The sequence below is a fragment of the Apaloderma vittatum genome, unplaced genomic scaffold (genome assembly GCF_000703405.1).
Source record: "Apaloderma vittatum isolate BGI_N311 unplaced genomic scaffold, ASM70340v1 scaffold2388, whole genome shotgun sequence".
Taxonomy (NCBI): domain Eukaryota; kingdom Metazoa; phylum Chordata; class Aves; order Trogoniformes; family Trogonidae; genus Apaloderma; species Apaloderma vittatum.
Window position 1 is genome coordinate 70,204 of NW_009728838.1, and position 23,814 is coordinate 94,017.

Consider the following 23,814-nt stretch of genomic DNA (forward strand, 5'->3'; position numbering starts at 1 on the left):
AAAACCCTTGTTTGTGTTTCCCAGTAGAGTCAAAGTAAAGACACACATTTAAAAAACTGATAATTCATGTACAGGAATTCTGTTTTACAGAATTTCATTTTCATGTACTACATTTTCTAGAATTAAATAATTACCTGAATAAATACTGATTCCGTGGGTGCTTTGTATTTCAGATCCTACTTGGCTTTCAACAAATTTGGGAATTCTAACTTGCATTGAATGCTCAGGAATCCATAGAGAACTTGGTGTTCACTATTCCAGGATGCAATCACTTACGTTAGATGTGCTGGGAACATCTGAACTTTTGGTAATCAAATTGATTTTATCAATGTAAAAATAGTACTATAAAATACTTCCTATGCAAGTACCTTATTGTCACGTTCAGGATTAGAACAACATATCATTAAAGTTGCCACTGGATAATCATAATTTAAGATAACTAAATTCTTCAAGTTGAAGCGAACCTCCTGGAATATAGTGTCTTAATGTAAACTTTGCCTAATCTTAGAATTCAAGTTAGTAGAGGCTTTGTATTTTTTTTTTTTTACTTCTAAGTCTTTTTACCCTTGGTTGCTTTTTAAAAGAACACAGCTGATCTACATACAAGTGTGCCTCTCAGAAGATTAAAAATTGAAGGACTTCGCAAATACTTATGCTATTAATTATTTAGCAACATTTTAGAACACAATTCTAATCCTTGAAAGAAGAAAATATATTCAGCTTTTCTACACAAAGAAGATACCATGTTTCAGCTCCTCTGTGACAGTTCCTATGTGTGTTCTTACCCAGCACAAAGTGTTTTGCATTTATTGTATGAACTGGTGTCTTGCTGGGTTATTCTGAAGTTACTTGTTTGTGTATTAAGTCCAAGCTGAAAATTGAGATCCAAAATGGTACCTGGTTTGTTCTTGCTCGCTGACATAGTAGCAGAACTGGAATGAGAAACAAAAAGTCCCAACTCCCCTTTTCCCTTGTCTTGCCACTGGTTATTAAGAGCTGTGGCTGATTTATTTTTTTTTTAACAGCTCGCAAAGAATATTGGGAATGCTGGATTTAACGAGATTATGGAATTCTGTCTGCCAGCTGATGAGACGGTCAAACCTAATCCAAGCAGCGATATGTAAGTAATGAGCCACTACTTCTGAAAAAGGCAGGCATTTAATTTAATATTACTAATGGGTTGTGCCATTATGGTTTGCACTAGCAGGCCGTGGAAGATGCACAATGTCTTTAGATGCAGCCTTAGAGCTATAGACTAGGGTGAACCCTTCTTCTGATGCTTTGCCCGTCAGTTTTATTGAACTTGATCTGATTATACCTTCCCTAATATTAAGGATTATTTTACCAACTCTCTCAGAGGGTTGGACAGAGACAAATTAAACATTATGAGAATTTTAAAGACACACAAGAGTAGGGATTAAAATCAAAGCGATTAACTTTGCAGTATTTAAGCACAAAATAGAAACTGGAGTACAGTGGCCATTTTACGTGAAAGATAGTGAACGCGTAGTGTTTAGAAATTACACCAAGGACATAAGTCAGTGACTGTATGGAATAAAGACAGAACATTTAATTGAATTCCTCGAAAGCACTGGATGGGGGATGGCAGAGACACAGCAAGGACAGCTGCCTGCTTGGCTGGATACTGCTCCAGCATAAAAGAGCTGGTAAACGATGCAGAAACAAACCCAAAGGAATTGGCTTTGAATGAAGGTGATTTTACATTATCTGGACTTTCACCAGAAACAGAACCATTGTTAAACCATGCAGTTCAAGTAATTTCTGACTACGACTACCAATAATACGAGGGAATATCAATATTAATAATTAAAATTTTACAGAATGATAAACTGACACTAAAAAAAATCATTTAGTTTTATACATCTACATATCAAATTTGGGGCTTTTCTTAATGAAAAGAGAACCTAAAGACAAACTTTTTATAAACGATGAATGAATGCTACTGTATGCTTTAGGAACTAAAGCATTTGACATATGCTTTTATATGAGCAATATGAGCATATTGATCCTGCTCTGGCAGGGAGGTTGGACTAGGTGATCTGCAGAGATCCATTCCAACCCCTGCCGTTCCGTGATTCTGTAATAAGAGCTATCCATTGATTCAATTTGTTATTATATGGGGTGTTTTTTTTCTCTTTGCCTGTTACACGGTATCTAGATGAAAAAGTACAGCTTTGTTAAATGTCTTCTGTGCAATGTACATGCCAAGAGCTGGTAAAGAGTTTTGGTTTTCTGAAGCATGGAACCTCCTGTCTTGCTGTCATGGGAGGAGAAGTAGTCATTTGTTAATTGAGTGTCAACAGCAGAAGTTTTACCTCGTGTGCTGCTTGAAGTGTGCTAAGTTGCCACCTCAATATAGAGGTGAAACTAAAAACTCTGCTACATCCTCCCTGTTACAATTAAGGTGAAGAGTTGTTTTAGAGAACAAACTCAGTACTGTGATTCCCGATCCAAGGTGTGGACAGTCTGCGCAGAGGTATAAACCAGGTTTTTGAATTCCATGCCTTCTATCCCTTTCCAGCATGTGTAGGGGTACAAGTCAGGTAAATGTGAACCTGCAAGGCTGCTGTTAGCAAACCAGAATTATGAAGCTTTGATGTGTCTTCTGTACCTAAAGCTAGGTAGTCTTCACACAGGAGTTCAGAGGGGAAAATTCATGGCCTGTCTTCATATTGGGTATTTGATTCATCTTCTGAAGCTGCATTTCATACTGGAAATACGAGACTGCATGTCTTACATGCATATTTGAAAAGAAAAATTACCATAATGAATGAGAAATAGTCTTTCCCAGATTTTATTTCAAAAGACCTGCATGTATTTATGGAAATTCTAATGTGTATCTTCTGCTAAAAGTTATAAAAGCTAATTATACTCAATTTCAGGAATGCAAGAAAAGATTATATTACTGCCAAGTATATTGAGAGAAAATATGCAAGGAAGAAACATGCCGACAATGCAGCTAAATTGCACGCGCTTTGCGAAGCAGTCAAATCCAGAGATATTCTTGGATTAGTCCAAGTATATGCTGACGGTGTGGATCTCACAGAAAAAATTCCACTGGCCAATGGTCATGTAAGTGTTGTAAATGACATTAGACAAACTGTTGTAAATGCAGTATGCTTTCGTTAATTACAAGGGACTATTTTTTGTTTGAAAATAAGAGTTGAAACATGATTCTGAACACTTTTCCTTCTCGTGATGTAATTTAACAATTAAAAAAAGGGCATAATAAACAGTTAAATCTAACATTGTTTCTAAAAACTGTCATACTTTAAATGTATTAAAACATTAAACATGAAATCTTTCAATGATCTGTTCGTTTTTAACACATTGGTTTACTTACTTTGAAGGAATGAAAGGGAAGCAATAAAAGTCTTCATGAGATGTTTTAATGGTAGCATGTCTGAATATTTCAAAATTAAATGTTTTACTTCATCTAATTCATGTAGATCAGAAGAAGCAAGTGTATTCTTTTTGTCTTATTCCTAGGAGCAAGACGAAACAGCACTTCACCTTGCTGTTAGATCAGTTGATCGAACATCCCTTCATATAGTTGACTTTTTGGTGCAGAACAGGTAAGTATATGGAAAACTGTTAAAATATTAATGATACTGCTTTTATGTCAAGAAATACGAATGCTAAAACTAATGCTAGTGTTTGCAAAGGTAATTTTTGAAAATCTTGTAAGGAGAGAGGTTTATTAATACTGGGAGGGAAACTCAGTTTAATCAGCTTTCTTCTTCTTTCTTGTTCTCCAATAGTGGCAATCTAGATAAGCAGACGTGTAAAGGTAGCACAGCCCTGCATTACTGCTGCCTGACGGACAACGTTGAGTGCCTCAAACTGCTGCTGAGAGGGAAGGCTTCTATTGAAATAGGTAAAAGGGTAATGTGTTACTTCCATCTCGCATTCCTCACTGCTTCAGACAAGAAACCGTGGAGGTGGAACAAGTGCACGTTGTTTATCATAATTCTGTGAATATCATCTTCGTTATAAGAAAATCAATATTCATTCTGCTGCTGTTTGTCATGTTAAGAGGGTTGGTATGGGTTGGATCTACACATGAAGGAAAAAGATTAATTTTACATTGTGTTGATCTAGTACTTCACTATGTACCTGGAGGTGTCTTTATATCGTTAGTAATGGACATGTTAACAGCAATGCTTCTCTTCATAACTTTCTTCTTTTGCTGTAATATAGCTAACGAGTCAGGAGAGACGCCTCTTGATATAGCTAAACGATTAAAACATACTCACTGTGAAGAGTTGGTAAGTCTTGCATCTTCCTGTGTGTTTGTGCATTTATAAGCAGAATCATGTCTGAATATTTTACAGTTGAATCTTCAATTAATGTATTCCAGGCAGAATAGTCATATGCTTAGAAATAATGAGATGTGTATATCGAGTTATATGCTTTTAAGAGAAAACTATATTTCTTTTAGATACTTTGGAAATGCTAAACTTCTTGGGGAGAGGGTTTGAGCTATTAGTCCCAGATCCACAAGTAAAATCCCTCAGAAAGTTTGCAGATGGCACCGAATTGGGCAGTGTTGATCTGCTGGAGGGTAGGAAGGCTCCACAGAGGGACCTGGATGGGCTGGATTGATGGGCCACTGGGCCGATTGTATGAGGTCCAACAAGACGAAGAGCCAGGCCCTGCACTCCAACACCAGGCAGCACTACAGGCTTGGGGAGGAGTGGCTGGAAAGCTACTTGGAAGGAAGAGACCCTGGGGTGTTAGTCGACAGAACCAGCAGTGTGCCCAGGTGGCTGAGAAGGCCAACACTACCCTGGCCTGTATCAGGAATGGTGTGGCCAGCAGGAGCAGGGAGGGGATTGTCTGCCTGTATTCAGCACTGCTGAGGCTACCTCGAATCCTGTGTTCAGTTTTGGGCCCCTCACAATGAGAAAGACATGAAGGTGCTGGAATGTGTCCAAAGAAGGACAGCAAAGCTGGTGAAGAGTCCAGAGAACAAGTCTTATGAGGAGCAGCTGAGGGCACTGGGGCTGTTCAGCCTGGAGACAAGGAGGCTGAGGGGAGACCTTCTCGCTTTCTACAGCTACCTGAAAGGAGGTTGCAGTGAGGTGGGGGTCAGTCTCTTCTTCCAAGTAACAAGTGACAGCACAAGAGAAAATGGCGTTAAGATGTGCCAGGGCAGGTTTAGATTGGATATTAGGAAAAAATTTTTCCTGGAAGGGGGTGTTAAGCACTGGAACAGGCTGCCCAGGGAAGTGATTGAGTCACCACTCCTGGAGGTATTTAAAAGACACGTATCACAGAATCGCCTAGATTATAAAAGACCTTTAAGATCATCAAGTCCAACCATGAACTGAACACTGACACACTGACAAGTCCTCAACTAAACCGTATCCCTAAGCACAATGTCTGCACAACTGGTACATGGTGCTCAGCGACATGTCTTCGTGGTGGGCTTGCCATTGCTAGGTTAACAGTTGGACTGTATGATTAAAGTCATTTCTAACCCAAATGATTCTGTGATTCTAAGTGTCTGACATCTCATTGAAATCTAACCACTAAAGTACTTTTTGTGGGTGAGGGTCATGTATGAAGGCCCTTTTCTTGTTTGCCAGCAAAATTATGGATGTCCTATCATTAGAAGTGCTCAGTGTCAGGTTGAATAGGACTTTGAGCAACCTAATCTAATGGAAGATCTTTAAAGAAGATCCAACTTGAAACTGTTCTGTGATTCTGTGAAGAAAAGTTGGCTACTATCACTACTTTTAGTAAGCAGGAAAAATGGATTACTGGGGCCAAGGCTTCTTGATGAGTGAGTCTGATTCAGAAAACATGCCATTACAGTTACTTCCTTTGACTTGTAATTTCTAAGTCAAAGCAAATAGAGTATGATGCTAATGGTCAGAAATTAAAAAATGAACCTACAGTGAAAAATTGACCTACAATGGTTGATGAAAAGCCTAGTTGCTTTTGATTTATTTGTGTTGTGTTTGGTCACAGAGCTTTATTCTTTAATCACAGAATGTTAGTGATTGGAAGAGACCTCTGGAGATCATCTAGTCCAACCCCCCTGCCAAAGCAGGTCACACAGGAATGCGTCCAGGCAGGTTTTGAATGTCTCCAGAGAAGGAGACTGCACAACCCCTCTGGGCAGCCTGTGCCAGGGCTCTGTCACCCTCACAGGGAAAAAGCTTTTTCTAATGTTTTTATGGAACCTCCTGTGTTCCATTTTGCATCCATTGCCCCTTGTCCTATCACTGGACATCACAGAGAAGAGCCTGGCTCCATCCTCCTGACACTCTGCCTTGACATATTTATAAACATTAATGAGGTCACCCCTCAGCCTCCTCTTCTCCAAGCTAAAGAGACCCAGCTCCTTCAGCCTTTCCTCATAAGGGAGATGTTCCACTCCCTTCATCATCTTTGTGGCTCTGCGCTGGACTCTCTCAAGCAGTTCCCTGTCCTTCTTGAGCTGAGGGGCCCAGAACTGGACACAATATTCCAGATGTGGCCTCACCAGGGCAGAGTAGAGGGGCAGGAGGACCTCCCTCGACCTACTAGCTACTCCCCTTCTAACACACCCCAGGATGCCATTGGCCTTCTTGGCCACGAGGGCACATTGCTGGCTCATGGTCATCCTGCTGTCCACTAGGTCCCTTTCCCCTACGCTGCTCTCCAGTGCAGTAACCACACAGATTATTCAACTAATATTTGTACTCGGAAGCCAAGGTTCCTTCTCTATGTGTTTTTGTTTATTTTTAATACATTTTTTAAAAATAAGTACTGCACGTAACAGTGTGAACAATCATGTTCTCTTCCTTAGCTTACTCAAGCATTGTCGGGAAGATTTAATTCTCATGTTCATGTAGAATATGAATGGCGGTTACTCCATGAAGATCTGGATGAAAGTGATGATGATGTGGATGAAAAGCTGCAGGTTTGTATCAGTATGTTAGTATTTTTCCGTACACATTTATTTATAAGCATGATATTCGTAATTATTTCAATAACACTACTTTTTACTACTTTTTATTTTTGAATACACTGTGAATTATTCTGTGGTAAAACGTAGTAGCTTAAGTTTTACTTTCTTAAATCACAGTTTGACTTCTTTCTCCTCTTTAATATAAGGTATAAAATTTATGACCGTGTGGTCGTGATCAAATTATCATTAGCCAGATGCAGTATGTTTTTTTAAACTGAGTGAAGAGTTTGTTTCAGTGTATCAGGAATATTTAGATCTGCTGATTGTGATGGAGAGCTATCATGTGCTATGAAAAGTGCCTTTACAAAGACACCTTATAGTATGCCCTTGCGTACATGCGACAGCTCCCGTCTGATCCAACCCATGGTAAAGGAGGGTCACCTGGAGTCAGTTGCCCAGGATCATGTCCAGACAACTTTTGAATATCTCCAAAAATGGTCATATTACAAAGAATTCCAGGAACATAGGAACTTCATTGCATTTTCAGAATTTAACTTCCTGATTTAGTGACCAACTTCAAAAAGAGTTTTAAGCACCTAAACATAACAGACAGGGGCCGGTTAGCTCAGTCAGTTGAGCGTGACACTAACAACACCGAGGTCACGGGTTCGATTCCCGTTCGGTCCCCACGTGTTGCCTGATCTAGTCAAGAGGTGGTGTCCCTGGTGACAGGGAGGCTCTAAGGTCCCTTCCAGCCTAGGCCATTCTATGATTCTATGAGTCTGTGACAGGGAACAAACTGCCATGTTGTGATACTCGAACAATGCTAAAAATAGTTTGGATTTCTAGGGGCCAAGTAGTTTGAAATCATGTATAGGCTCCTAAATACTAATAACATTGTGAAACTTCTGTAATTTTAAGTATTCCATGTAAGCATTGAACAAGTGGTTTTGTTCTTTTGTGTGTGTTATTATAATTCTTTATGCCTTTTCTGGTTCTTTTATAAAAGTGCAAGGAATAGACAGTGGGTTTTATATGAGTTAATCTTCAGATGTTAGCACATATTTTTGTCCTCAAAGTAGCTAAACAAAAAAACCCTTTCTCCTCTAGATAATAAATTTAACTTTTTTCTTTCTGCAAGCTTTAGCATTTTAGTACTTCAAAGTCTCCCATCATGAATTGCTAATACTTAATTAATAATGTAAAACCGATCTCGTGTGTTGGATTTTTCTCTTTTTCTTTTTTTTATACATCTTAAAACCTGACAGTCATAAGTTCATTTCCTTTGCTTTCACAGAATGTCTTTAAAAATGCTAGGTCATCAGGCCATTGAATTGGCTTAATGTTTTGAAGGCTAATTTTGACATCAGTACATTTCCTCTGTTGCTAAATACTGTTTTTACAAGATCTTTTCTGCACAGGATTTCTCCCCATGCCCTGTCTCTTTAGTCCAAGATAGCTGTTGCCTCTGGTGCTTGGCTTGAACCTAGTTAGAGTAATTTACAACTAGATATCTAGGAAATCTCTTTCTGGGACACGCTAAATTTGTATGTTTGATCTGTTTTTTCACCTTCGCTTCATGTTGCCAGTGACCTTCTGCAGTTGGGCGTTTTCTTATTGGCTGATCCGCGAGCTCTGTCTCTTACGGAAAGTTGCTACTCATTGCCACTCAGCAACGAGGCTAAAGTAATGAAACTGCTACTTCACTGCCCACTATTAATAGGCTTATACTGCAGGGACATCTGAAAGGAGATTAAGGACTATTAATCACAGACTAGTGTCTGTGACTACAGTGGACGTGCTGGTGAATGCTGCATGTTGCTTAGGATCACATTGGAGTTCTGTGTGTAGATGTCAAGCAAGCTCTTAGGCTTGTCTCCCTTTCTGGTAAAGCAATTGAATAGATTTTGTAATCGTTGTCACAAAAGGTCATGTCTGAAATTGAAAGTCTTTTAGTCCAGAATTTTTCACATAAAGGAGAGTCTAACCTAAAAGAAGAGTAAGACAATCTGACTGGTTTCTGCTGCTGTTCCCCAGCCCGGCTCATCTTTTGCCTCCATTCTGGCAAACATTTTTCCCTGTATTGAGCTGTTTCAGCTTGGTAAACCAGTGGAAAGCTAAATCGACAAAGCAAAAAAAAAAAAAAGAATTTTCTGCTCATTTAGAAAGCAGAAGCAAGTGTGGGCTAAAACCCAGAACCACGACAGTGCAGAGGTCAGGGAATGGAGAGTGTCTGCCAGTGAGAAGTGAGGCTGCTAAGCCAAAGTAAGGAATTAATGCATCTGGCTGTCACATACCTCATTCCAATAAGTCTTTTAAACTATAATGCTGTGTTGTAACATGTCTAAAGACTCTACGTGATCAATCCAAAGTATGGAATGTATTCAGAGGAAAATTGATTGCTCTTTTGGTGTAAATTTTTATTCTGTCTAAAATTTATTAGTACAAATTACTATTCCTATAAATATCCTGTTACTGCCTTTTATTACTATAAATGTTTATTTTAGTTTCATGCAGGCAGTACATCAGTGATGTGTTTATCTAACACTATTTTTAAAGGCATATTTGTGCTCTCGAGTTGTGGATTTTTACAACTCATTCCTGTACTAGCCACGTGAATTTATAACTCCAGCTATTTTAATTATCATTTGATAATAATAATTACTCTGCTTGCTGTTGAAATGGGAAAAGTAATGCTAAGCATGCATAGCAAGCAGATGACTTGCTGTAAATCTCAAAGACAGCTAATTAGATCTCATTCGATAATGTGCATGGGATGAGTGATGTTCCGTCCCAGCTGCCAAATGAAGTATTCTCCCAAACTTGTCCAGCAATACTTGTGAGCTGAAAATCGTTCCTGAGAAGTTTTGACTCCTAATTCATTGTAGGCTGAGCTACAGGTAGTATAATTCAATGCAATCGTTTTCGATTTTTGAGATCATGATCCTCTATTTGGGATTGAACACTGCTGAACTTTGGATGAGGTTTAGGATCCTCAGTTGTTTGTTTACTTCTGAAAATACTGCCTGGGGTTTTGATGCAGAGAAACTTTACTTGATCCAATCTGAATATCTCTATTGACAATCTATAGAAGAATAGTCCTTTGTGTGTGAGGATGCGTTATTGTCCTATAGGAGTGTACTACAGCAGAAAACGAGAAAATGATAATTGTTTTGAAACGCAATTCACATTTAATCTTTGGAGCTTTTTGTTAATGTGCAGTTACTTTTTCTTGAAGGGTGTGGAACGTACGTTTTAGGTCGCATATTAAAAGCAACAAAAATTCCTGTTAAAAGCCATTGCTAGAAACTAGTAACTTTCTCTGGACTAGTAAATAAAACAAGTGCAACTAACGTGGTATCAGTGAGTACTTCTGTTATTGTGTTTAAGCAACCCAGTCCCAATCGGAGGGAGGACAGGCCTGTCAGCTTCTACCAACTGGGATCAAACCAACTCCAGCCTAATGTAGCATCCTTGGCAAGAGATGCAGCAAACATTGCGAAGGATAAGCAAAGAGGATTTATGCCGAGTATCTTACAGAATGAAACGTATGGAGCAATACTCAGCGGCAGCCCACCTCCCCTTCAGCCGGCAGTACCTGTTACAAGTAGCGCACCTCCTCTACCTCCAAGGAATATTGGCAAAGGTACTGGCATCGGAAAGTATCATTGTACGTTCGAAGGATGGGACAGTATCACTCTCTTTATTATCATTACATTTTTAGGTTTTCTTTTACAGCTCTTTTGCACAGGTAAGTATTGGAACAGTGTATTTATGACTTCGCTTTATATACGTGAAGTGAATCTGCACAAATTGTTGTGAGTTTGGTTTCCAGTATATCTGCAAGAAAGTACACAATAGTGTTTGGAAAAACAATGCCCAGGTAACCTCAGTATTAAACAATTTATTCAAAGGAGGGCTGCAGTCAATCTAGTGTAGCGATTTTTTTATTGTTATAATACTCCATCTTTTCACACATCTGTTTCTTGAAGATGTCATTGTCAAACTTCAATTTAAGTGTACAATTTCAGCAGTATTTAGCTGCTGTGGAAAATTGTTTTAAGACCTGGGAGGATGGAGAATGTATGCAGAGCATGAGAGATTTTAACCTTGCAAAGTCTCCTCTTAAATGTGTACTTCAAGGTCGCTGAAATAACAGTGTAAGTGTTGTGATGTGGAGAACTGGATGATTTAGAGAACCAATAGCTGACTGAAAATGTAACTGCCAGTTGCTGGGTTATGCTTCTATCATCAGAACAGTCTAAGATGTACGTGTCTTGTCCAGGTTCAGAAGGGTTCTGTGCTTGCAAAACCTACCATTAAAGCTGACGCTGTTAACTTCATTTTTCATATGTAATCTGTCTGGATTGCATTAAAGAAGCGTAGCGAAATCTGTGTAGGTCCCCTTTGTACAATGTTTGGTGGGATTCATTGCTTTAATACCTTTATTAATCCAGCAGCTTTCACGGATGCTAAATGGATGTAAAAATCAGTTCAAGAAAAATGACTACATGCACACATGGTGCTATAATTCAGACTCTGTAGGAGGAGATGTGAGCAGGGAGTGTTTCAGGCATACGTGAGCAGCCTCTGCCTTGGGGAGCTCTGTGCAGAGGTCAGAACACAAAACTCTACACTGGTGATGGTGTCCAAGCTAGCAAATTGAGCAGCTGTGCAATATGAAAAGTCCGTTACCAGTCTCACAGGAACAGCTGCAGCATAAAAGTCAGACTAAAACGTGTAATTTTGGGAGCATGTAAGCTGAGAACAGTGGAGGAGCATGGGATTGGGTTACTTAGAAAACGTGGCATGAGACTGGGTGTGTTAAGCAGCATATAAAATTTAGTGAAGGAGGGATTCCTTTCATCCAGCATTTTTACATGAAGTCTAAGCTTAATATCTAGACACTTTTTTTTACTTGATAGAAAGGAATGTGTCCCTCACCAAACAGGAAAATTCGCACAAGGAACTTGCGTTGTCTGTTTAACTGTTAGATTCTATCTCTAAATTAGTAATGCAATTAGACAGTTAAAAAGACTGGTTTACCCTTTGATATTGGTTTAATCATGGCCAACCATACTGTTTTACCCACTGTTTGCCCTTGATTAAATGACACCTTTCAAAGAGTGTCATTTTAATTTCTTTCCCAACCCCAGACTTCCTGGCACCCGACTAGTGTGGCGCATGCCAAGAAGGCACGCTGACTAGCTTAGTTTATTAGCTCGTATTCTTTACTTTAGCGATGTATTAGCCTAATGTTTTACATTCTCAGTTAAAAGCCATAATAGTATCATTGATTTTACCTTCTTGTTGATTGCTGATGTTGTTAATGTTTTGCTTACGGTGTATATTACTCCTTTATGCTCTTACCTTTAGGCTGTTCTCCAAGTCTTCTGAGCCTTTTATGCTTTTCCCTGCAACTTAGTATTTATTCATACCTTGCTCTGTTTCATCTTTTCTTAATATGATGCTCACATGCTAAGTAGGGGGAAGTGGCATGATACGTGCAAAATATTTGCTTTATGAAGAAAACCTGTAGTTGTTTTCATGGAATGTGGAGGCAGCTCTTCAGCCTAAGAATGGGGTGATTTAGGAAGAATTATGAAAAATTCGTACTTTGTAACTGTTTCATGAGTTATTGGGGCTTATTGTTTGGTTGAAATTCAGAGTTACAGTTCTGTGTCAATTCCCAGTCAAAACTGATATTTCACTTTGAGTTAGCAATGTCTGGTAATGCTCATGAGAGGGTGAAGTCCTTTGTTTTCAGTACGTGAGAAGATTACAGCTATCAGTCAGGAATTAAAGAAGGTAGCAGGACTTGCCTTCTTTCTTCTGGCTGAGAGATTTCTGCTCTTTCCAAATGTTGACATGTTTTGAAATAATGACTGGAGACAAATTTTACTTAGGTAAAGTGTTAGTAAGACATTGCCTAGTAATGTCGATGTATTTTTTTTACACCAGACTCTGATTTCTGCTGTGCTGTTCCAGCAGGATGGCAGTGGTTCCTATTGCTGAATATAGTGGCTTAGCCACTCCGCTCTTAAAAGCACGGGTGTGAATATTAACACTGTGCTTAGGGTAAGCAATAATAATAATACAGTATTTTCCTCTCTTTTTAGTTCAGCCTTCAGTTCTTGGCAGTGGTATTCAGACAATTTCTTCATCTAATGCAATGTGGAAGACAAATTCTTTAGGAGTGGAAAGTATAAGCAGGCAAAGGTCTTCATCAGATCCACCAGCTATTCATCCCCCTGTGCCGCCATTGCGTGTAACATCTACAAGTACGTTTCCACTTTCCCCTGTTTTCCCTTCTGCTGTATCTAATCACGGTTGGCTTATTTTTCTCCATTTCCACAACTCATGCTTCCTCTTTTGGTGACTGTAGCTTTGGCCTGTCGTTCCCATTCGTAAGAACCGTCTTCTCTGATGCTCTGGTGAGGACTGTGTGATGTAGTGCAGGGTCAGCAGGAAATACTGTCTATTAAAAGAGCTAAAGAGCTTTTCGCTTCATATATGTAGTTTTAAGGCTGCATTTCTCATTAGTTCTACTTATGAGTTCTTACATGTAGGCCTGGGGCTACGTCTCCACATTGTGCTCTATTCTTGCGGACCGTAGGAACGCAAAAAGATGTTTTAATGCGTTTCCAGGTGCTGTTGTGGTGGTTTCAAGAATTCAACAGCAATTTTGTTTAATTGCTAAACCTAGTGTGAAGTTACATAGATGTTAATTGTAACAGGATTTTAAGCAAAATAAAATTTCTCAGATATTATTCACTCAGTTACTTTTCCATAAAACACAAACTGAAAGCCTTGAGTGAGCAAAAAATATTAGCACTTTATTAAATATATTCTGATGTACTGTTTTCAAGAATATGGCTGACTTCAGTAAGAATATCTTTTGGATATACTTGGATGCTTCAATGAGTAGAAGTGCTTGTGAGCTCCTCTGACCTTGACTAGGTGAAACAACACGTAAACATCTTTCCAAAGAGGTGCTCCTTCCGGTGGAAGGAGCTTGCTTTCTGTTTAAGTTACTGATTACATGTAAGCATAAAGGATTTTTCTTGGATGGGGTAAATCCCATGACAAGAAAGCATATAGATGAGAACTCAAAAAACAAAATGGTAAATAAAATCTCATTTTACTGTCTAACTTTCTTCTGTAGATGTGCTTGCTCCAGCACCACCCCCTCCAGTGGCAAAGACAGCCAGCATTATAGAAGCTTTGAACCAGCAGTCTAAACAGCAGCCAGCTCCTCCACAAACTAAGCCAACCCCACCACCGCTGCCCCCACAACCTCCTAGTAGAATCTCTCAAAGAAAGCCTATTCTTGGGTAACTGATGTCCTTTTACAATTTAACATACTTTATAATTATTAGTAACTTTTCAATTTTATGGTCTGTAAAGTGCAATTCATGTATAAAGCATACTCTTACTTTTGCCAGTGATGTGTTCTAGAGTACAGGAATGAGCAGAAGGCAGACACTAAAGGAATCCCACAGTAGAAACAAGACAGCCTGGTGATTTAAGGTTGTACGACTTGCAGAGTATCTGCGGAATGCTTAGATGGCAATAAGAAGCCACAAAGAGTAATCTTAATTCTCATACCAAAGAAGAGATAATGGAATCTTACGTCTGATTGTGCCATCACGTGCTTTGTGCAGGTTCAGTTCCATTCAGTGTTTTCATTCGTGACAAGAGTAGAGGTACCTGGAACAGAAAATACAATTTTAAAATTTGCAGGAAACAAAGTTAGGAGGGACAAGTGTACTGAAAAACAAGATTCTATCAAAGCAGCCTTGAGAAACTGTAGTCAAGGGAGAAGAGTGGTGTCAGTCAGTAAGCAGCACTTAGTACTTAAGAACAATCACCTACAAAAAATGAAGCATGGAGTACAGCAAAGTACAGTTAAGCAAAAGTCCTTAAGGGAAGTATCTGCAAGGAGATAGTGAATCATAAATAAAAGAAGTCAAATGACTCATGCTGTTGTGGAAAAGTCAAGGAGAAATAGTATAGTTTGATTGTAGCCTGCAAACTATATGAATTAATCCTTCCAATCAGTAATGTCTCACCTGGACTGCTGTGTTCAGTCTGAGGCATTGCAGTAAAATAAAGATAGAAAATAGTGTGGCAGAAACCAGGGGAAATCAATAAAGTAATGAGAAGTCTAGAAAATACGACCTGTGATAGAAGTTCGGACAAAATAAGATTCACTTATATTAAAAAAAAAAAAATCAATTGTAGCTTAGATACACATCTTCAAATATGTACAAGTGTTGGATTATGCTGTTCCTTTTTGTATCAAATGACCGCTTTAAAAAAGGAAGACATTTGTTTACGTTGTGGCAAGATTAATTTAGACACTAGGGGAAGCTTTCCAAAAGGAAATGCGGGGAAGTTTTGTACTAACTTGTCTGAGAAGTTTTTGGATTCTTGGACACTGACAGTCTGTCTCTGAGTACAACCTATACAAACTTAAATAGGTATAGAATCATCATAGAATCATTCAGGTTGGAAAGGACCCCTGGGGTCATCAAGTCCAGCCATTAACCCTACTCTACAAAGCTCACCCCTAAACAATATCCCCCAACACCACATCTAAATGAATAGGATAACATATGTCTATATGAGAGATAAAGAAGTAAGTAATCTAAGTAAAAGGGAGAAGCAACTTGCTGAAGGTTACTGTCATGTACAGACTAATATGGATACCTAATTTTAACAAAGAATTTTGAAATAGCAGTGAAAGGACCTTCAGAATTTAGGAAAAGAAAATCTGCTTTACTTAAATTGCAGTAATTGCGCCTATATTATTCTTCTGCCTTATAGTTTTAAATGAAGTGCAACTTATGATTGCCATAATTAAAAATATGGAAGCAACATAGTATTCTTAAAAGCAAAATAGGTGCCATCAGAATGTACTGAAGACATTACAAGAATTTTGTAATTTGGAAAATACTGTGTATTGTTGCATTTAAAATTCTTGTTTGTTTCTTAAATGGATGAATTTCTGTGTTTCTGCACAGGACTGAGAAGTCATCTGGCTTAACTAACAAAACGCAATCCAGAGGACTTGGGTCTCTACAGCAAACTGGTAATTGGGGTTCAGAGCTTTATTTTATTGTAATAAAGCTGTCATTATAACAGTCTAAGGAAGAGCCTGGGTTTTTTTTATTCACCTTACATATTTAAATACAGTCAGTGCCACCGTTGTTACTTCACTTCTTGATTGTGTAGGCCCTGATGCCTCAAGCTCTTCTGCATGAACAAAGTTACGGGCCAGCTGGTGTGGGCAATGGGGCTGTGCTGTAAGAAACAGAATGACAGGATGGTTGAGGAGGGAAGGGACCTCTGGAAGTCATCTGGCCCAAGCCCTCTGCTAGCAGGGCCACCCAAAGCCCAGTTGCCCAAGATCGTGTCCAGATGGCTTTTGAGTATTTCCATGGCCTCCCTGGGTGACCTGTGCCAGGGCTGGGTCACCCTCACAGTAATGGGGCGTTTCTGATGTTCAGGGGGAACCTCCTGTGTTTTGATTGGTGCCCACTGCCTCTGGTCCTGCTTTCCAGAGGAGTCACCAGCGTGTGGTGGTGCCTAGGCTTGTTCATCCCCAGGTGCAGGACTTTGCACATCCGTGCTTTAAATTTTGCCCTGGTCTCTGGGACCTGGGATTCCTGAAGACTGGTCTTGCTAGTAAAGGCTGAGGCAAAGAATGCATTCAGTAGCTCAGCCTTTCCCAGGTCCTGCGTAACCAGATCACCATCTTGTTTAGTAATGGGCCCACGTTTTCCCTAATTTTCCTTTTGTTACCTGTGTATTGACAGAAGCTCATCTTGTCTTTGACAACCTTTGCCAGATTCAATTGCAGCTGGACTTTAGCTTTCCTAACTCCACCTAAACCTCACTCAAACAAAGGATGCATTAGGAAAATTTAATGTACTCTCTTGTTCGCATGTGTTGTGAACAAGGGGACAGACAGATGTATTAGAGTTTCTAGTTTGAAAATCTAAAGCTCAAATAGTGTCACTGTTAATTAAATTGCAAATTGACAGTGCAGTTTTCATGATCATGAACAGAGTTCGTTATTCATAGGGCACTTTTCATTGTTCAAAGTAACTACTGCTTGCAGACGTTACAGTAACGCCAGCTCATTAAAATGTCCAAAGTAGAGTTTGTGTGGATTCTGTGATGGTTGTAGTGGAATTTGTCCTACTCTTTTTCCACTCTCTGTTTTATATTCATTGGTTCTTACTGCAATTCTTTTTTAATATTCCCCTGACATACCCAAGGGGAATTTGCCATCTGTGTCAGGAGTCTCCAGTGAAGGATGCAGCATCTTGATAGTGATGGTCTTTACTAGGAAAGAAGGATTCTAAAAGCACAACGGTCTGTAGTGAGAGAGTAGGGAAATGAGATATTTGGTACAGCTCACATCTGTTTTATAGGCTTTTGTCTCTTTTAAGCATATCTGCAGTATTAAAGGTCTTAGGTGATTGTCTTTGGGAAAAGAGACCTTTTTTGGTAAGGAAAAGGACAGAAAAATTCTGTTCAGTTATTTAGAAAGAACTATTAAACTGTGAAATACTCACTGGATACAAATAATTTTATGTTCTTTAAAGAATAATTAATTTGGTTTCAGTTTGTATCATCACTCTTACTTTTTTTGAAGTGTGCCTAAAATTTACTTGTTTTACTTACCTTAGCAGCAGGAGAGTCGTCTTCTGTCTGTGAAATTCCAGTAACGCAAACTGGTTCTACAGCAAATACTTTGGCACAGATCCAGCCACCAGCACCAATGCCAAGGAAATCACAAATAGTAAGTAGACAGTCTGGGTTTTAATGTTATTAAATCCTCTGCATTTTATCGAACACACTGTTGGCATAATAGTGTATCCTGCTATGGAAAAAGTGTGAGAATCCCTATACCCTGTGTTAAATATGTGTGACTTTTACTAAATATTCATGAAAACTTTGCTTTTCTTGTGTTTGCTGTATGATAGTATGTGATTTTAAATAAAATAAAAACACAAAACCACCACACAAAAACCAAAACTTCAGAAAAAAACAACAACAACACAAATAGAAACTAAAGAGAAGAAGTATGGATTCTTTGCTTGTGTCCAGATGTGACCAACACAGTCCATGGAATGTATGGCTTGACCTATTGAAGCTGGGCAAGTTTCCCGTGTTAGTCACTTGTAGCTGAGCTTGGTGAGTCATTTGTAGATCATATGTAACTTCATTCTTAAACTTCAGTGAAGTAATAAGGGGACTTTCATGCTTATTTTTACGATGGAAGTAGATATTCATACAGGCAGATAAATGGCTTCAGACAAGACCAGTAGGAGTCAAGCTCAAAACAAAAGAAATGGGTTCTTTGTGCAGTTGGTTCTCTTTGCAGCTCTTTCCCACCCATTCACTGGGTGACACGAGAGAAATCTCTTGGTAAGTGCACAGAAACCACCTGACTTGAGACATCCCCAGCCAGAAGGTGGTTGAAGGGTGAAGAGGAAGGCTGGAAGCATGGTGTGCTCTTCTTCTCCATGTTGCCCCAGCCTTACAGTGACTGTTAGAGAGGAGAGGTACTGGATGTAGATGGACTCTTGATCCAGTGGTGTGGCCTTTTTATACTCTATTTATTATTTATGATCCAGGACCATGAATGGTAGCACACCTGCTAATGTCAATACCTTGTATTCTTACACTGGCATAGGTACTGGTGAAGGGTCCAGAGCACAAGTCTTACGAGGAGCAGCTGTTCCATGTTTTCCATTCTATGTAGGAGCGTGGTTCAGTAGGTAAATAGTAAACTGAGAGGTAGGAAACGTGCTCTTCCTGGGTGTGCAGTCTTACCAGCGGGCTGTAACAAAAAGATCTGCCCTCTCCAGTCCTCTGTCTCTCTGTCTTCATCCATTTTCCCTTAACCTACTGAACTAGTAACCCTCCAGAACACAGGCTTCAGAGTGTTTGTGTGCGTAGCCTCGCACATTTGTCTCAAGCTCTCAGACTCCTGTTAGCTGTTTCTCATCTAATAATGCTGAAAAACCAGCTGGAGTTCATCCTACAGTAGTTGGGAGTATAAAATCCTTGGTTTTCCTGCCTCTCCCACACTTCTTCAAGTTACTGTCTGACTTGTATCAAAACAATTTTCATGGTTTAGGCCACAACAAAAATTAAATGGTTATCTTACATACATCAAGGGAGTTGCCATATTTACTTTATGAAACTGTTGGACCCTGATTACAATTACTGTTAATTCACTGGCTACCTTCTTTCAACAGATCTGTTGGTTCTGAAACATCTACTTGCCTGGCTTTCTTTGTAAATCAAAGTTGTTGTAGTTTCTCTATCTTGTTCTCTCTTTTTTTGTTGTTTTATAGAACATATTACTTTAGTTATGAGTGAATGGGCTATCCTGGCTAATTTGTAGGAATTGTCAGTGTCTTCACTATTTAGTATTAATTGCATATAATATAAAGAACAAATCTAACTGTCCAGATGTCTCTGGGGCTTCAGTAGGGTGAATTTTGTGAGACCAAGAAAATCAGCTGGATGATTTTCTTCTGTCAGAGGACATGGAAGTAAGGGAAACCTGGCTCAGCAAGTGTGTGCTAGTTAAGATTCTTTGGCTAAATCAATCTAGCTAAAGCATCTTAGCTGAGATTTAGTCAAGGTCCCCCCACTAAAGAGCTTTAGCTAGATCAGTCTAGCTCAAGTACTTTGGCTAAATTGCTTCATTTAGCCTCATACTTCAGCCTTTTGTGCTAAGTCTTTACCCTGTCAGAGAATCCAGAAGCCAGCCCACATTTGGCAAACGATTGCAGAAGTGATCGTTGAGTAAAGAAACAAGAGATCTAGTTGTATGTGCACACGGAGCCAGTGGCTTATCTCCTATACAGTGCATTTACCACTATTTTTCAGATGGAAATTCTTGATGCATCTTCTTTTCTTAAAAAAAAAATTCTTTTTTTTCCAATGAATATTTTGTATTTTCCAGTGTATCTTGAAGGCCAAGGGCATCCTGGCCTGTATCAGTGTGGCCGGTAGGACTGGGAAGGTGGTTTTTGCCCCTGTACTCAGCACTGGTGAGGCCCCCACCTTGAATCCTGTGTTTAGTTTTTGGCCCATCATGACAAGAAAGACATGGAAGTGCTGGAGTGTGTCCAGAGAAGGGCAACGAAGCTGATGAAGGGCCCAGAGAACAAGTCTTATGAGGAGCTGCTGAGGGAACTGGGGTTGTTCAGCCTGGAGACAAGGAGGCTGAGGGGAGACCTCGTTCTCTACAGCTACCTGAAAGGAGGTTGTAGAGAGGTGGGGATAGGTCTGTTTAACAAAGTAACAGGTGATAAGACAAGAGGAAATTACCTCTGGTTGTGCCAAGGGAGGTTTAGATTGGATATTAGGAAAAATTTCTTCACTGAAGAGGTTATCAGGCATTGGAACGGGTTGCCCAGGGTGGTGGTGGGGTCCCTGTCACGGGAGGTATTTAAGAGCCCTGTATACATAGTGCTTAGGGATATGGTTTAGTCGAGGACTCGTCAGCATTAGGTTAATGGTTGGACTTGATGATCTTAAGGTCTGCTCCAATCCAGGCAATTCTGTGATTTTAGATTTTTGAAACTGTATTGTAGATACATGGGAAACTTTCCTGGAAGATTTCAGTCTTCTGGGAATGGCACCTATTTTAATTGCCTTGCCTTCTAAAGAGCAAGAAATACCTGTAATTACTGCACTTTGAAGTTAGCAATCATATCACTCTTGTACTGGTGTGAGGGTTTTCCCTTTTGACCTAGAAGGTGGTTCTGGTTCTAATCGCAGCTTGACTGAGAGAGCACCTGGCAAAATGGCTGCGATGCAGTGCAAGGGCACCGGCGCATGGGGTTGTGCCCCACAGATAGAGCCTAAGGACATGCCTGGTCTGGGCACGTCAGGTTTGTTACACTAAAACGCAAATGGATGATTACAGAGGACTGTAAGGATCCTGTTACCTCCCTCCTTCCCCTTCCACACGCACCTTTCTCTGCATGACGCTCAGCTGCAACGAAGTGACACGTTGAGAGGCTGTTGGGCGGTACAGTCCACAGCAGAGACTTTTGCTGGTGAAGAGAAGTAGACTTGTGAATCACAGAAACACAGAATTGCCTAGACTGGAGAAGACTTTTATGGAGGCTCTTCTGCCCTTACAAGCTTTCTGCTCTACAGCTGACCTAACCAGAGACTGAGACCAACCCCTGGTGGGCTCCAGGGTGGCAGAGACCTTCTTTTCCTTACCCTGTTTGGAGCCTCTGTCCCAAACACCTGCTGTGTTAACAGACATTTCTTGGCCTGAACATCACTTACAGCTCTGTGCTGGCACCTTAGGGTAGAAAGGAGAGATTTTTGCTGGCTGTGACTGGGCAGACTGGGGAAGATGGTTGGACTCACGGTAGAAAGTTTATGCTCTGCCTCCAGGTCTTGTGCCTCTCCATTCCTTGCATGAAAACACTGTGTGGGTAGAGGAGAGGAGGAGGCTGAAAACAAATGCAGCAGCAGGTTGGGTTGTGCTGGGAGAGATGGGAGATTAGGATGATGGATGCTGTGGTACCAGAGCAAAACAATTTTGGCATCACTTCAAATGGAGCACGACTAGGGTTGGAATCCTGCTGCAGTACTTCAACATTGCAACTCCTTGTTCAACTTCCCTATTGGAAGAGTTGGTAAACCTCTCCTCTGGCTTGCAGTCCTCAAAGCCCTACAGAGAGGCAGGGGACCTTTTGGAGGGCTTCTACACCGCTGAAATGTATTTAGCAAATTAAGGGGTGTGCTGACAGGTGGCTCAGGCCTCTCTGCTAATGCTGCTGCTCTTGGGTTTGCTGCATAGTGCTTGATCACCTCATCTTCTGAATAAAATCGTACTCACTGCAGTGATGTAGGGCTCTGGAGATGGGCTTGGATGAGCCAGAATGGAAGATTGCTAATGGAAACCTGGCCTGCATTGGTGGTGCAGTGGTTCCAAAAGACTTTGGAAGCTGCCAAATTCAGCCTAGAGCACCCAGCATAAAAGATGTAGCTGAACTCTAATCTATGAAAAATACTGGTGGGAAGCAGTTCTGAAGCTTTGTTTAGCTCAACTCCAAGCCTGTTCTGTCTTTTCCATGCTGTGTTACTTACATTTACTTATTTTTATGTTTCAGTCAAAAACTAAACCCAAGAGAGTAAAAGCAATTTACAACTGTGTAGCAGATAACCCAGACGAGCTAACTTTTTCAGAGGGAGATATTATAGTAGTCGATGGTGAGGAAGACCAGGAGTGGTGGGTGAGTATTTTGCATTTTCTATCAACACACATTGAAAGAAATAAACTAAATCTAGAGGTTAATACTGACTTCAGAAGATTCCCCCTCATCTCATGGAAACCTGATTCCAGATTTTTTGATGTTCAAATAAATCAAACTTCAGACAAGTTTTTAGCTTTTCTCATTCAGAAAAAAACCCAAACCTGACTAGCAGGGTTCACAATAGGCAGGGAACATGGTCTGTGTGATTCCAGAGATTCTTGGGGTGTGTCAGCAATTTAAAAACCTGCTGCTATTTGGGATGCTGTGTGGTGGGCCTTGGAAGACAGCTTTGTATTCTTCAGCTGACCGAGATTGAGAAATGGTGTCTTTGAGCTGGGAAACCATCTCAACTCTATCGTTCCAGAGTCTCATCAGCTAAACTGAAGTCTTGGGAAGATGTTATGCGTGAAAACACTTGCCTTAGGCTGTTAGCTAGCAAAGAATAGAACTTCAGATTGCATCTAAATTGACAATAGTGCTGTGTAAACACAAATAGATGCATGTGAAACCCAAAACTGTTGAAGCCTGACAAATCTTCTACCTTTCAGTGATTGTTAGGAGGGGGAAGCAGAAGCAACTTAATTGCAGAATATGGGCTGTCAGGCATTACAGAATGTGCTGACACTATGCAGCAGTGCTACTGCATTAAGAAGTGTTACTTTAAAAGAACAGGATAAAACATTTGAAGGTAAAAAAAAAAAAAGAAAGAAAAAACGTCCACAGCTGAAAAACAAATGCACCTTGTTAGGACTGAATTTTCCTGTTAGCAAAAGGAAACTGCCACTACTGCCGAAGCAGGGAGAGGCTTGTGGTACTGCAGGTGGGAAGGTCAGTGATACTGAAATGCCAATTTGAGATTAACTTAAAACAATGTCTGGATTCTTTCAGATTGGTCATATTGATGGAGATCCCAGTCGGAAAGGAGCTTTCCCTGTATCATTTGTGCACTTTATTGTTGACTAAATTGCTACTGATAAGTGGAGACATTTCTCATTTCCAGCGGTCACAGAAATAAATTTTGCTCTATTGCATTTCATCTACCTATCTGCAGACGCCTTGCCAGAGCACTGCCCAAGTCCTAGGTACTGTAGCTTACTTTTTTATTGCCATTGTTCTGATTTTGGGACTTTTGAAACTTTTTTCTATGTGAAAACTTCTCATGAGCAGTTTACACTTTAAAAAAACCACAACTCTTCCTGTATTTTTCAAGGTGAACTGAAAAGCTTTAACAATCAAAATCCATGTAAGTGTGTGAACATCACAGCATTATGAATGTTCTTTTCAATCAATTCACTGTAATTTTATTCTCTCTTGTAACATGACAATGCCACAGTTCAGTGTTGTTTCCCCAGTCAAAGAAACTGTGTGCATCTAACAGGGCAGTGAATTACCCAGTTCTTGATACCTTTTGAAGTGTGGGAACCGAACCATGCAAGCTGCTGTGTAGTTCTAAATCGGACTCATTCAACATCTTGCCACACTGGCTGTCATCCAGGATGTCAACAATTACAGATTTTAATTGGGTGTCTTTAGCCAGGTGAAAGTGAAAAAAGTATTTCAGTTTACCACAGGTGAAAC

At 40.0% G+C, this 23,814-nt stretch overlaps 1 protein-coding gene across 1 annotated transcript in view; it reads left to right on the forward strand.

Moving 5' to 3' along the window:
- Positions 1-23,413, forward strand: part of ASAP2 (ArfGAP with SH3 domain, ankyrin repeat and PH domain 2) — a 93,357-nt gene extending 69,944 nt beyond the window's left edge. Inside the window, 14 exon segments of the mRNA XM_009874207.1 lie at positions 174-307; positions 1,026-1,120; positions 2,904-3,093; positions 3,511-3,596; positions 3,783-3,898; positions 4,222-4,289; positions 6,821-6,934; positions 10,313-10,568; positions 13,042-13,203; positions 14,088-14,256; positions 15,949-16,016; positions 17,626-17,735; positions 22,093-22,215; positions 23,125-23,413. Of these exon segments, the coding sequence (XP_009872509.1) occupies positions 174-307; positions 1,026-1,120; positions 2,904-3,093; positions 3,511-3,596; positions 3,783-3,898; positions 4,222-4,289; positions 6,821-6,934; positions 10,313-10,568; positions 13,042-13,203; positions 14,088-14,256; positions 15,949-16,016; positions 17,626-17,735; positions 22,093-22,215; positions 23,125-23,199 (1,766 nt within the window). The 3' untranslated portion in view covers positions 23,200-23,413.
- The last annotated feature ends 401 nt before the right edge of the window (positions 23,414-23,814 follow it).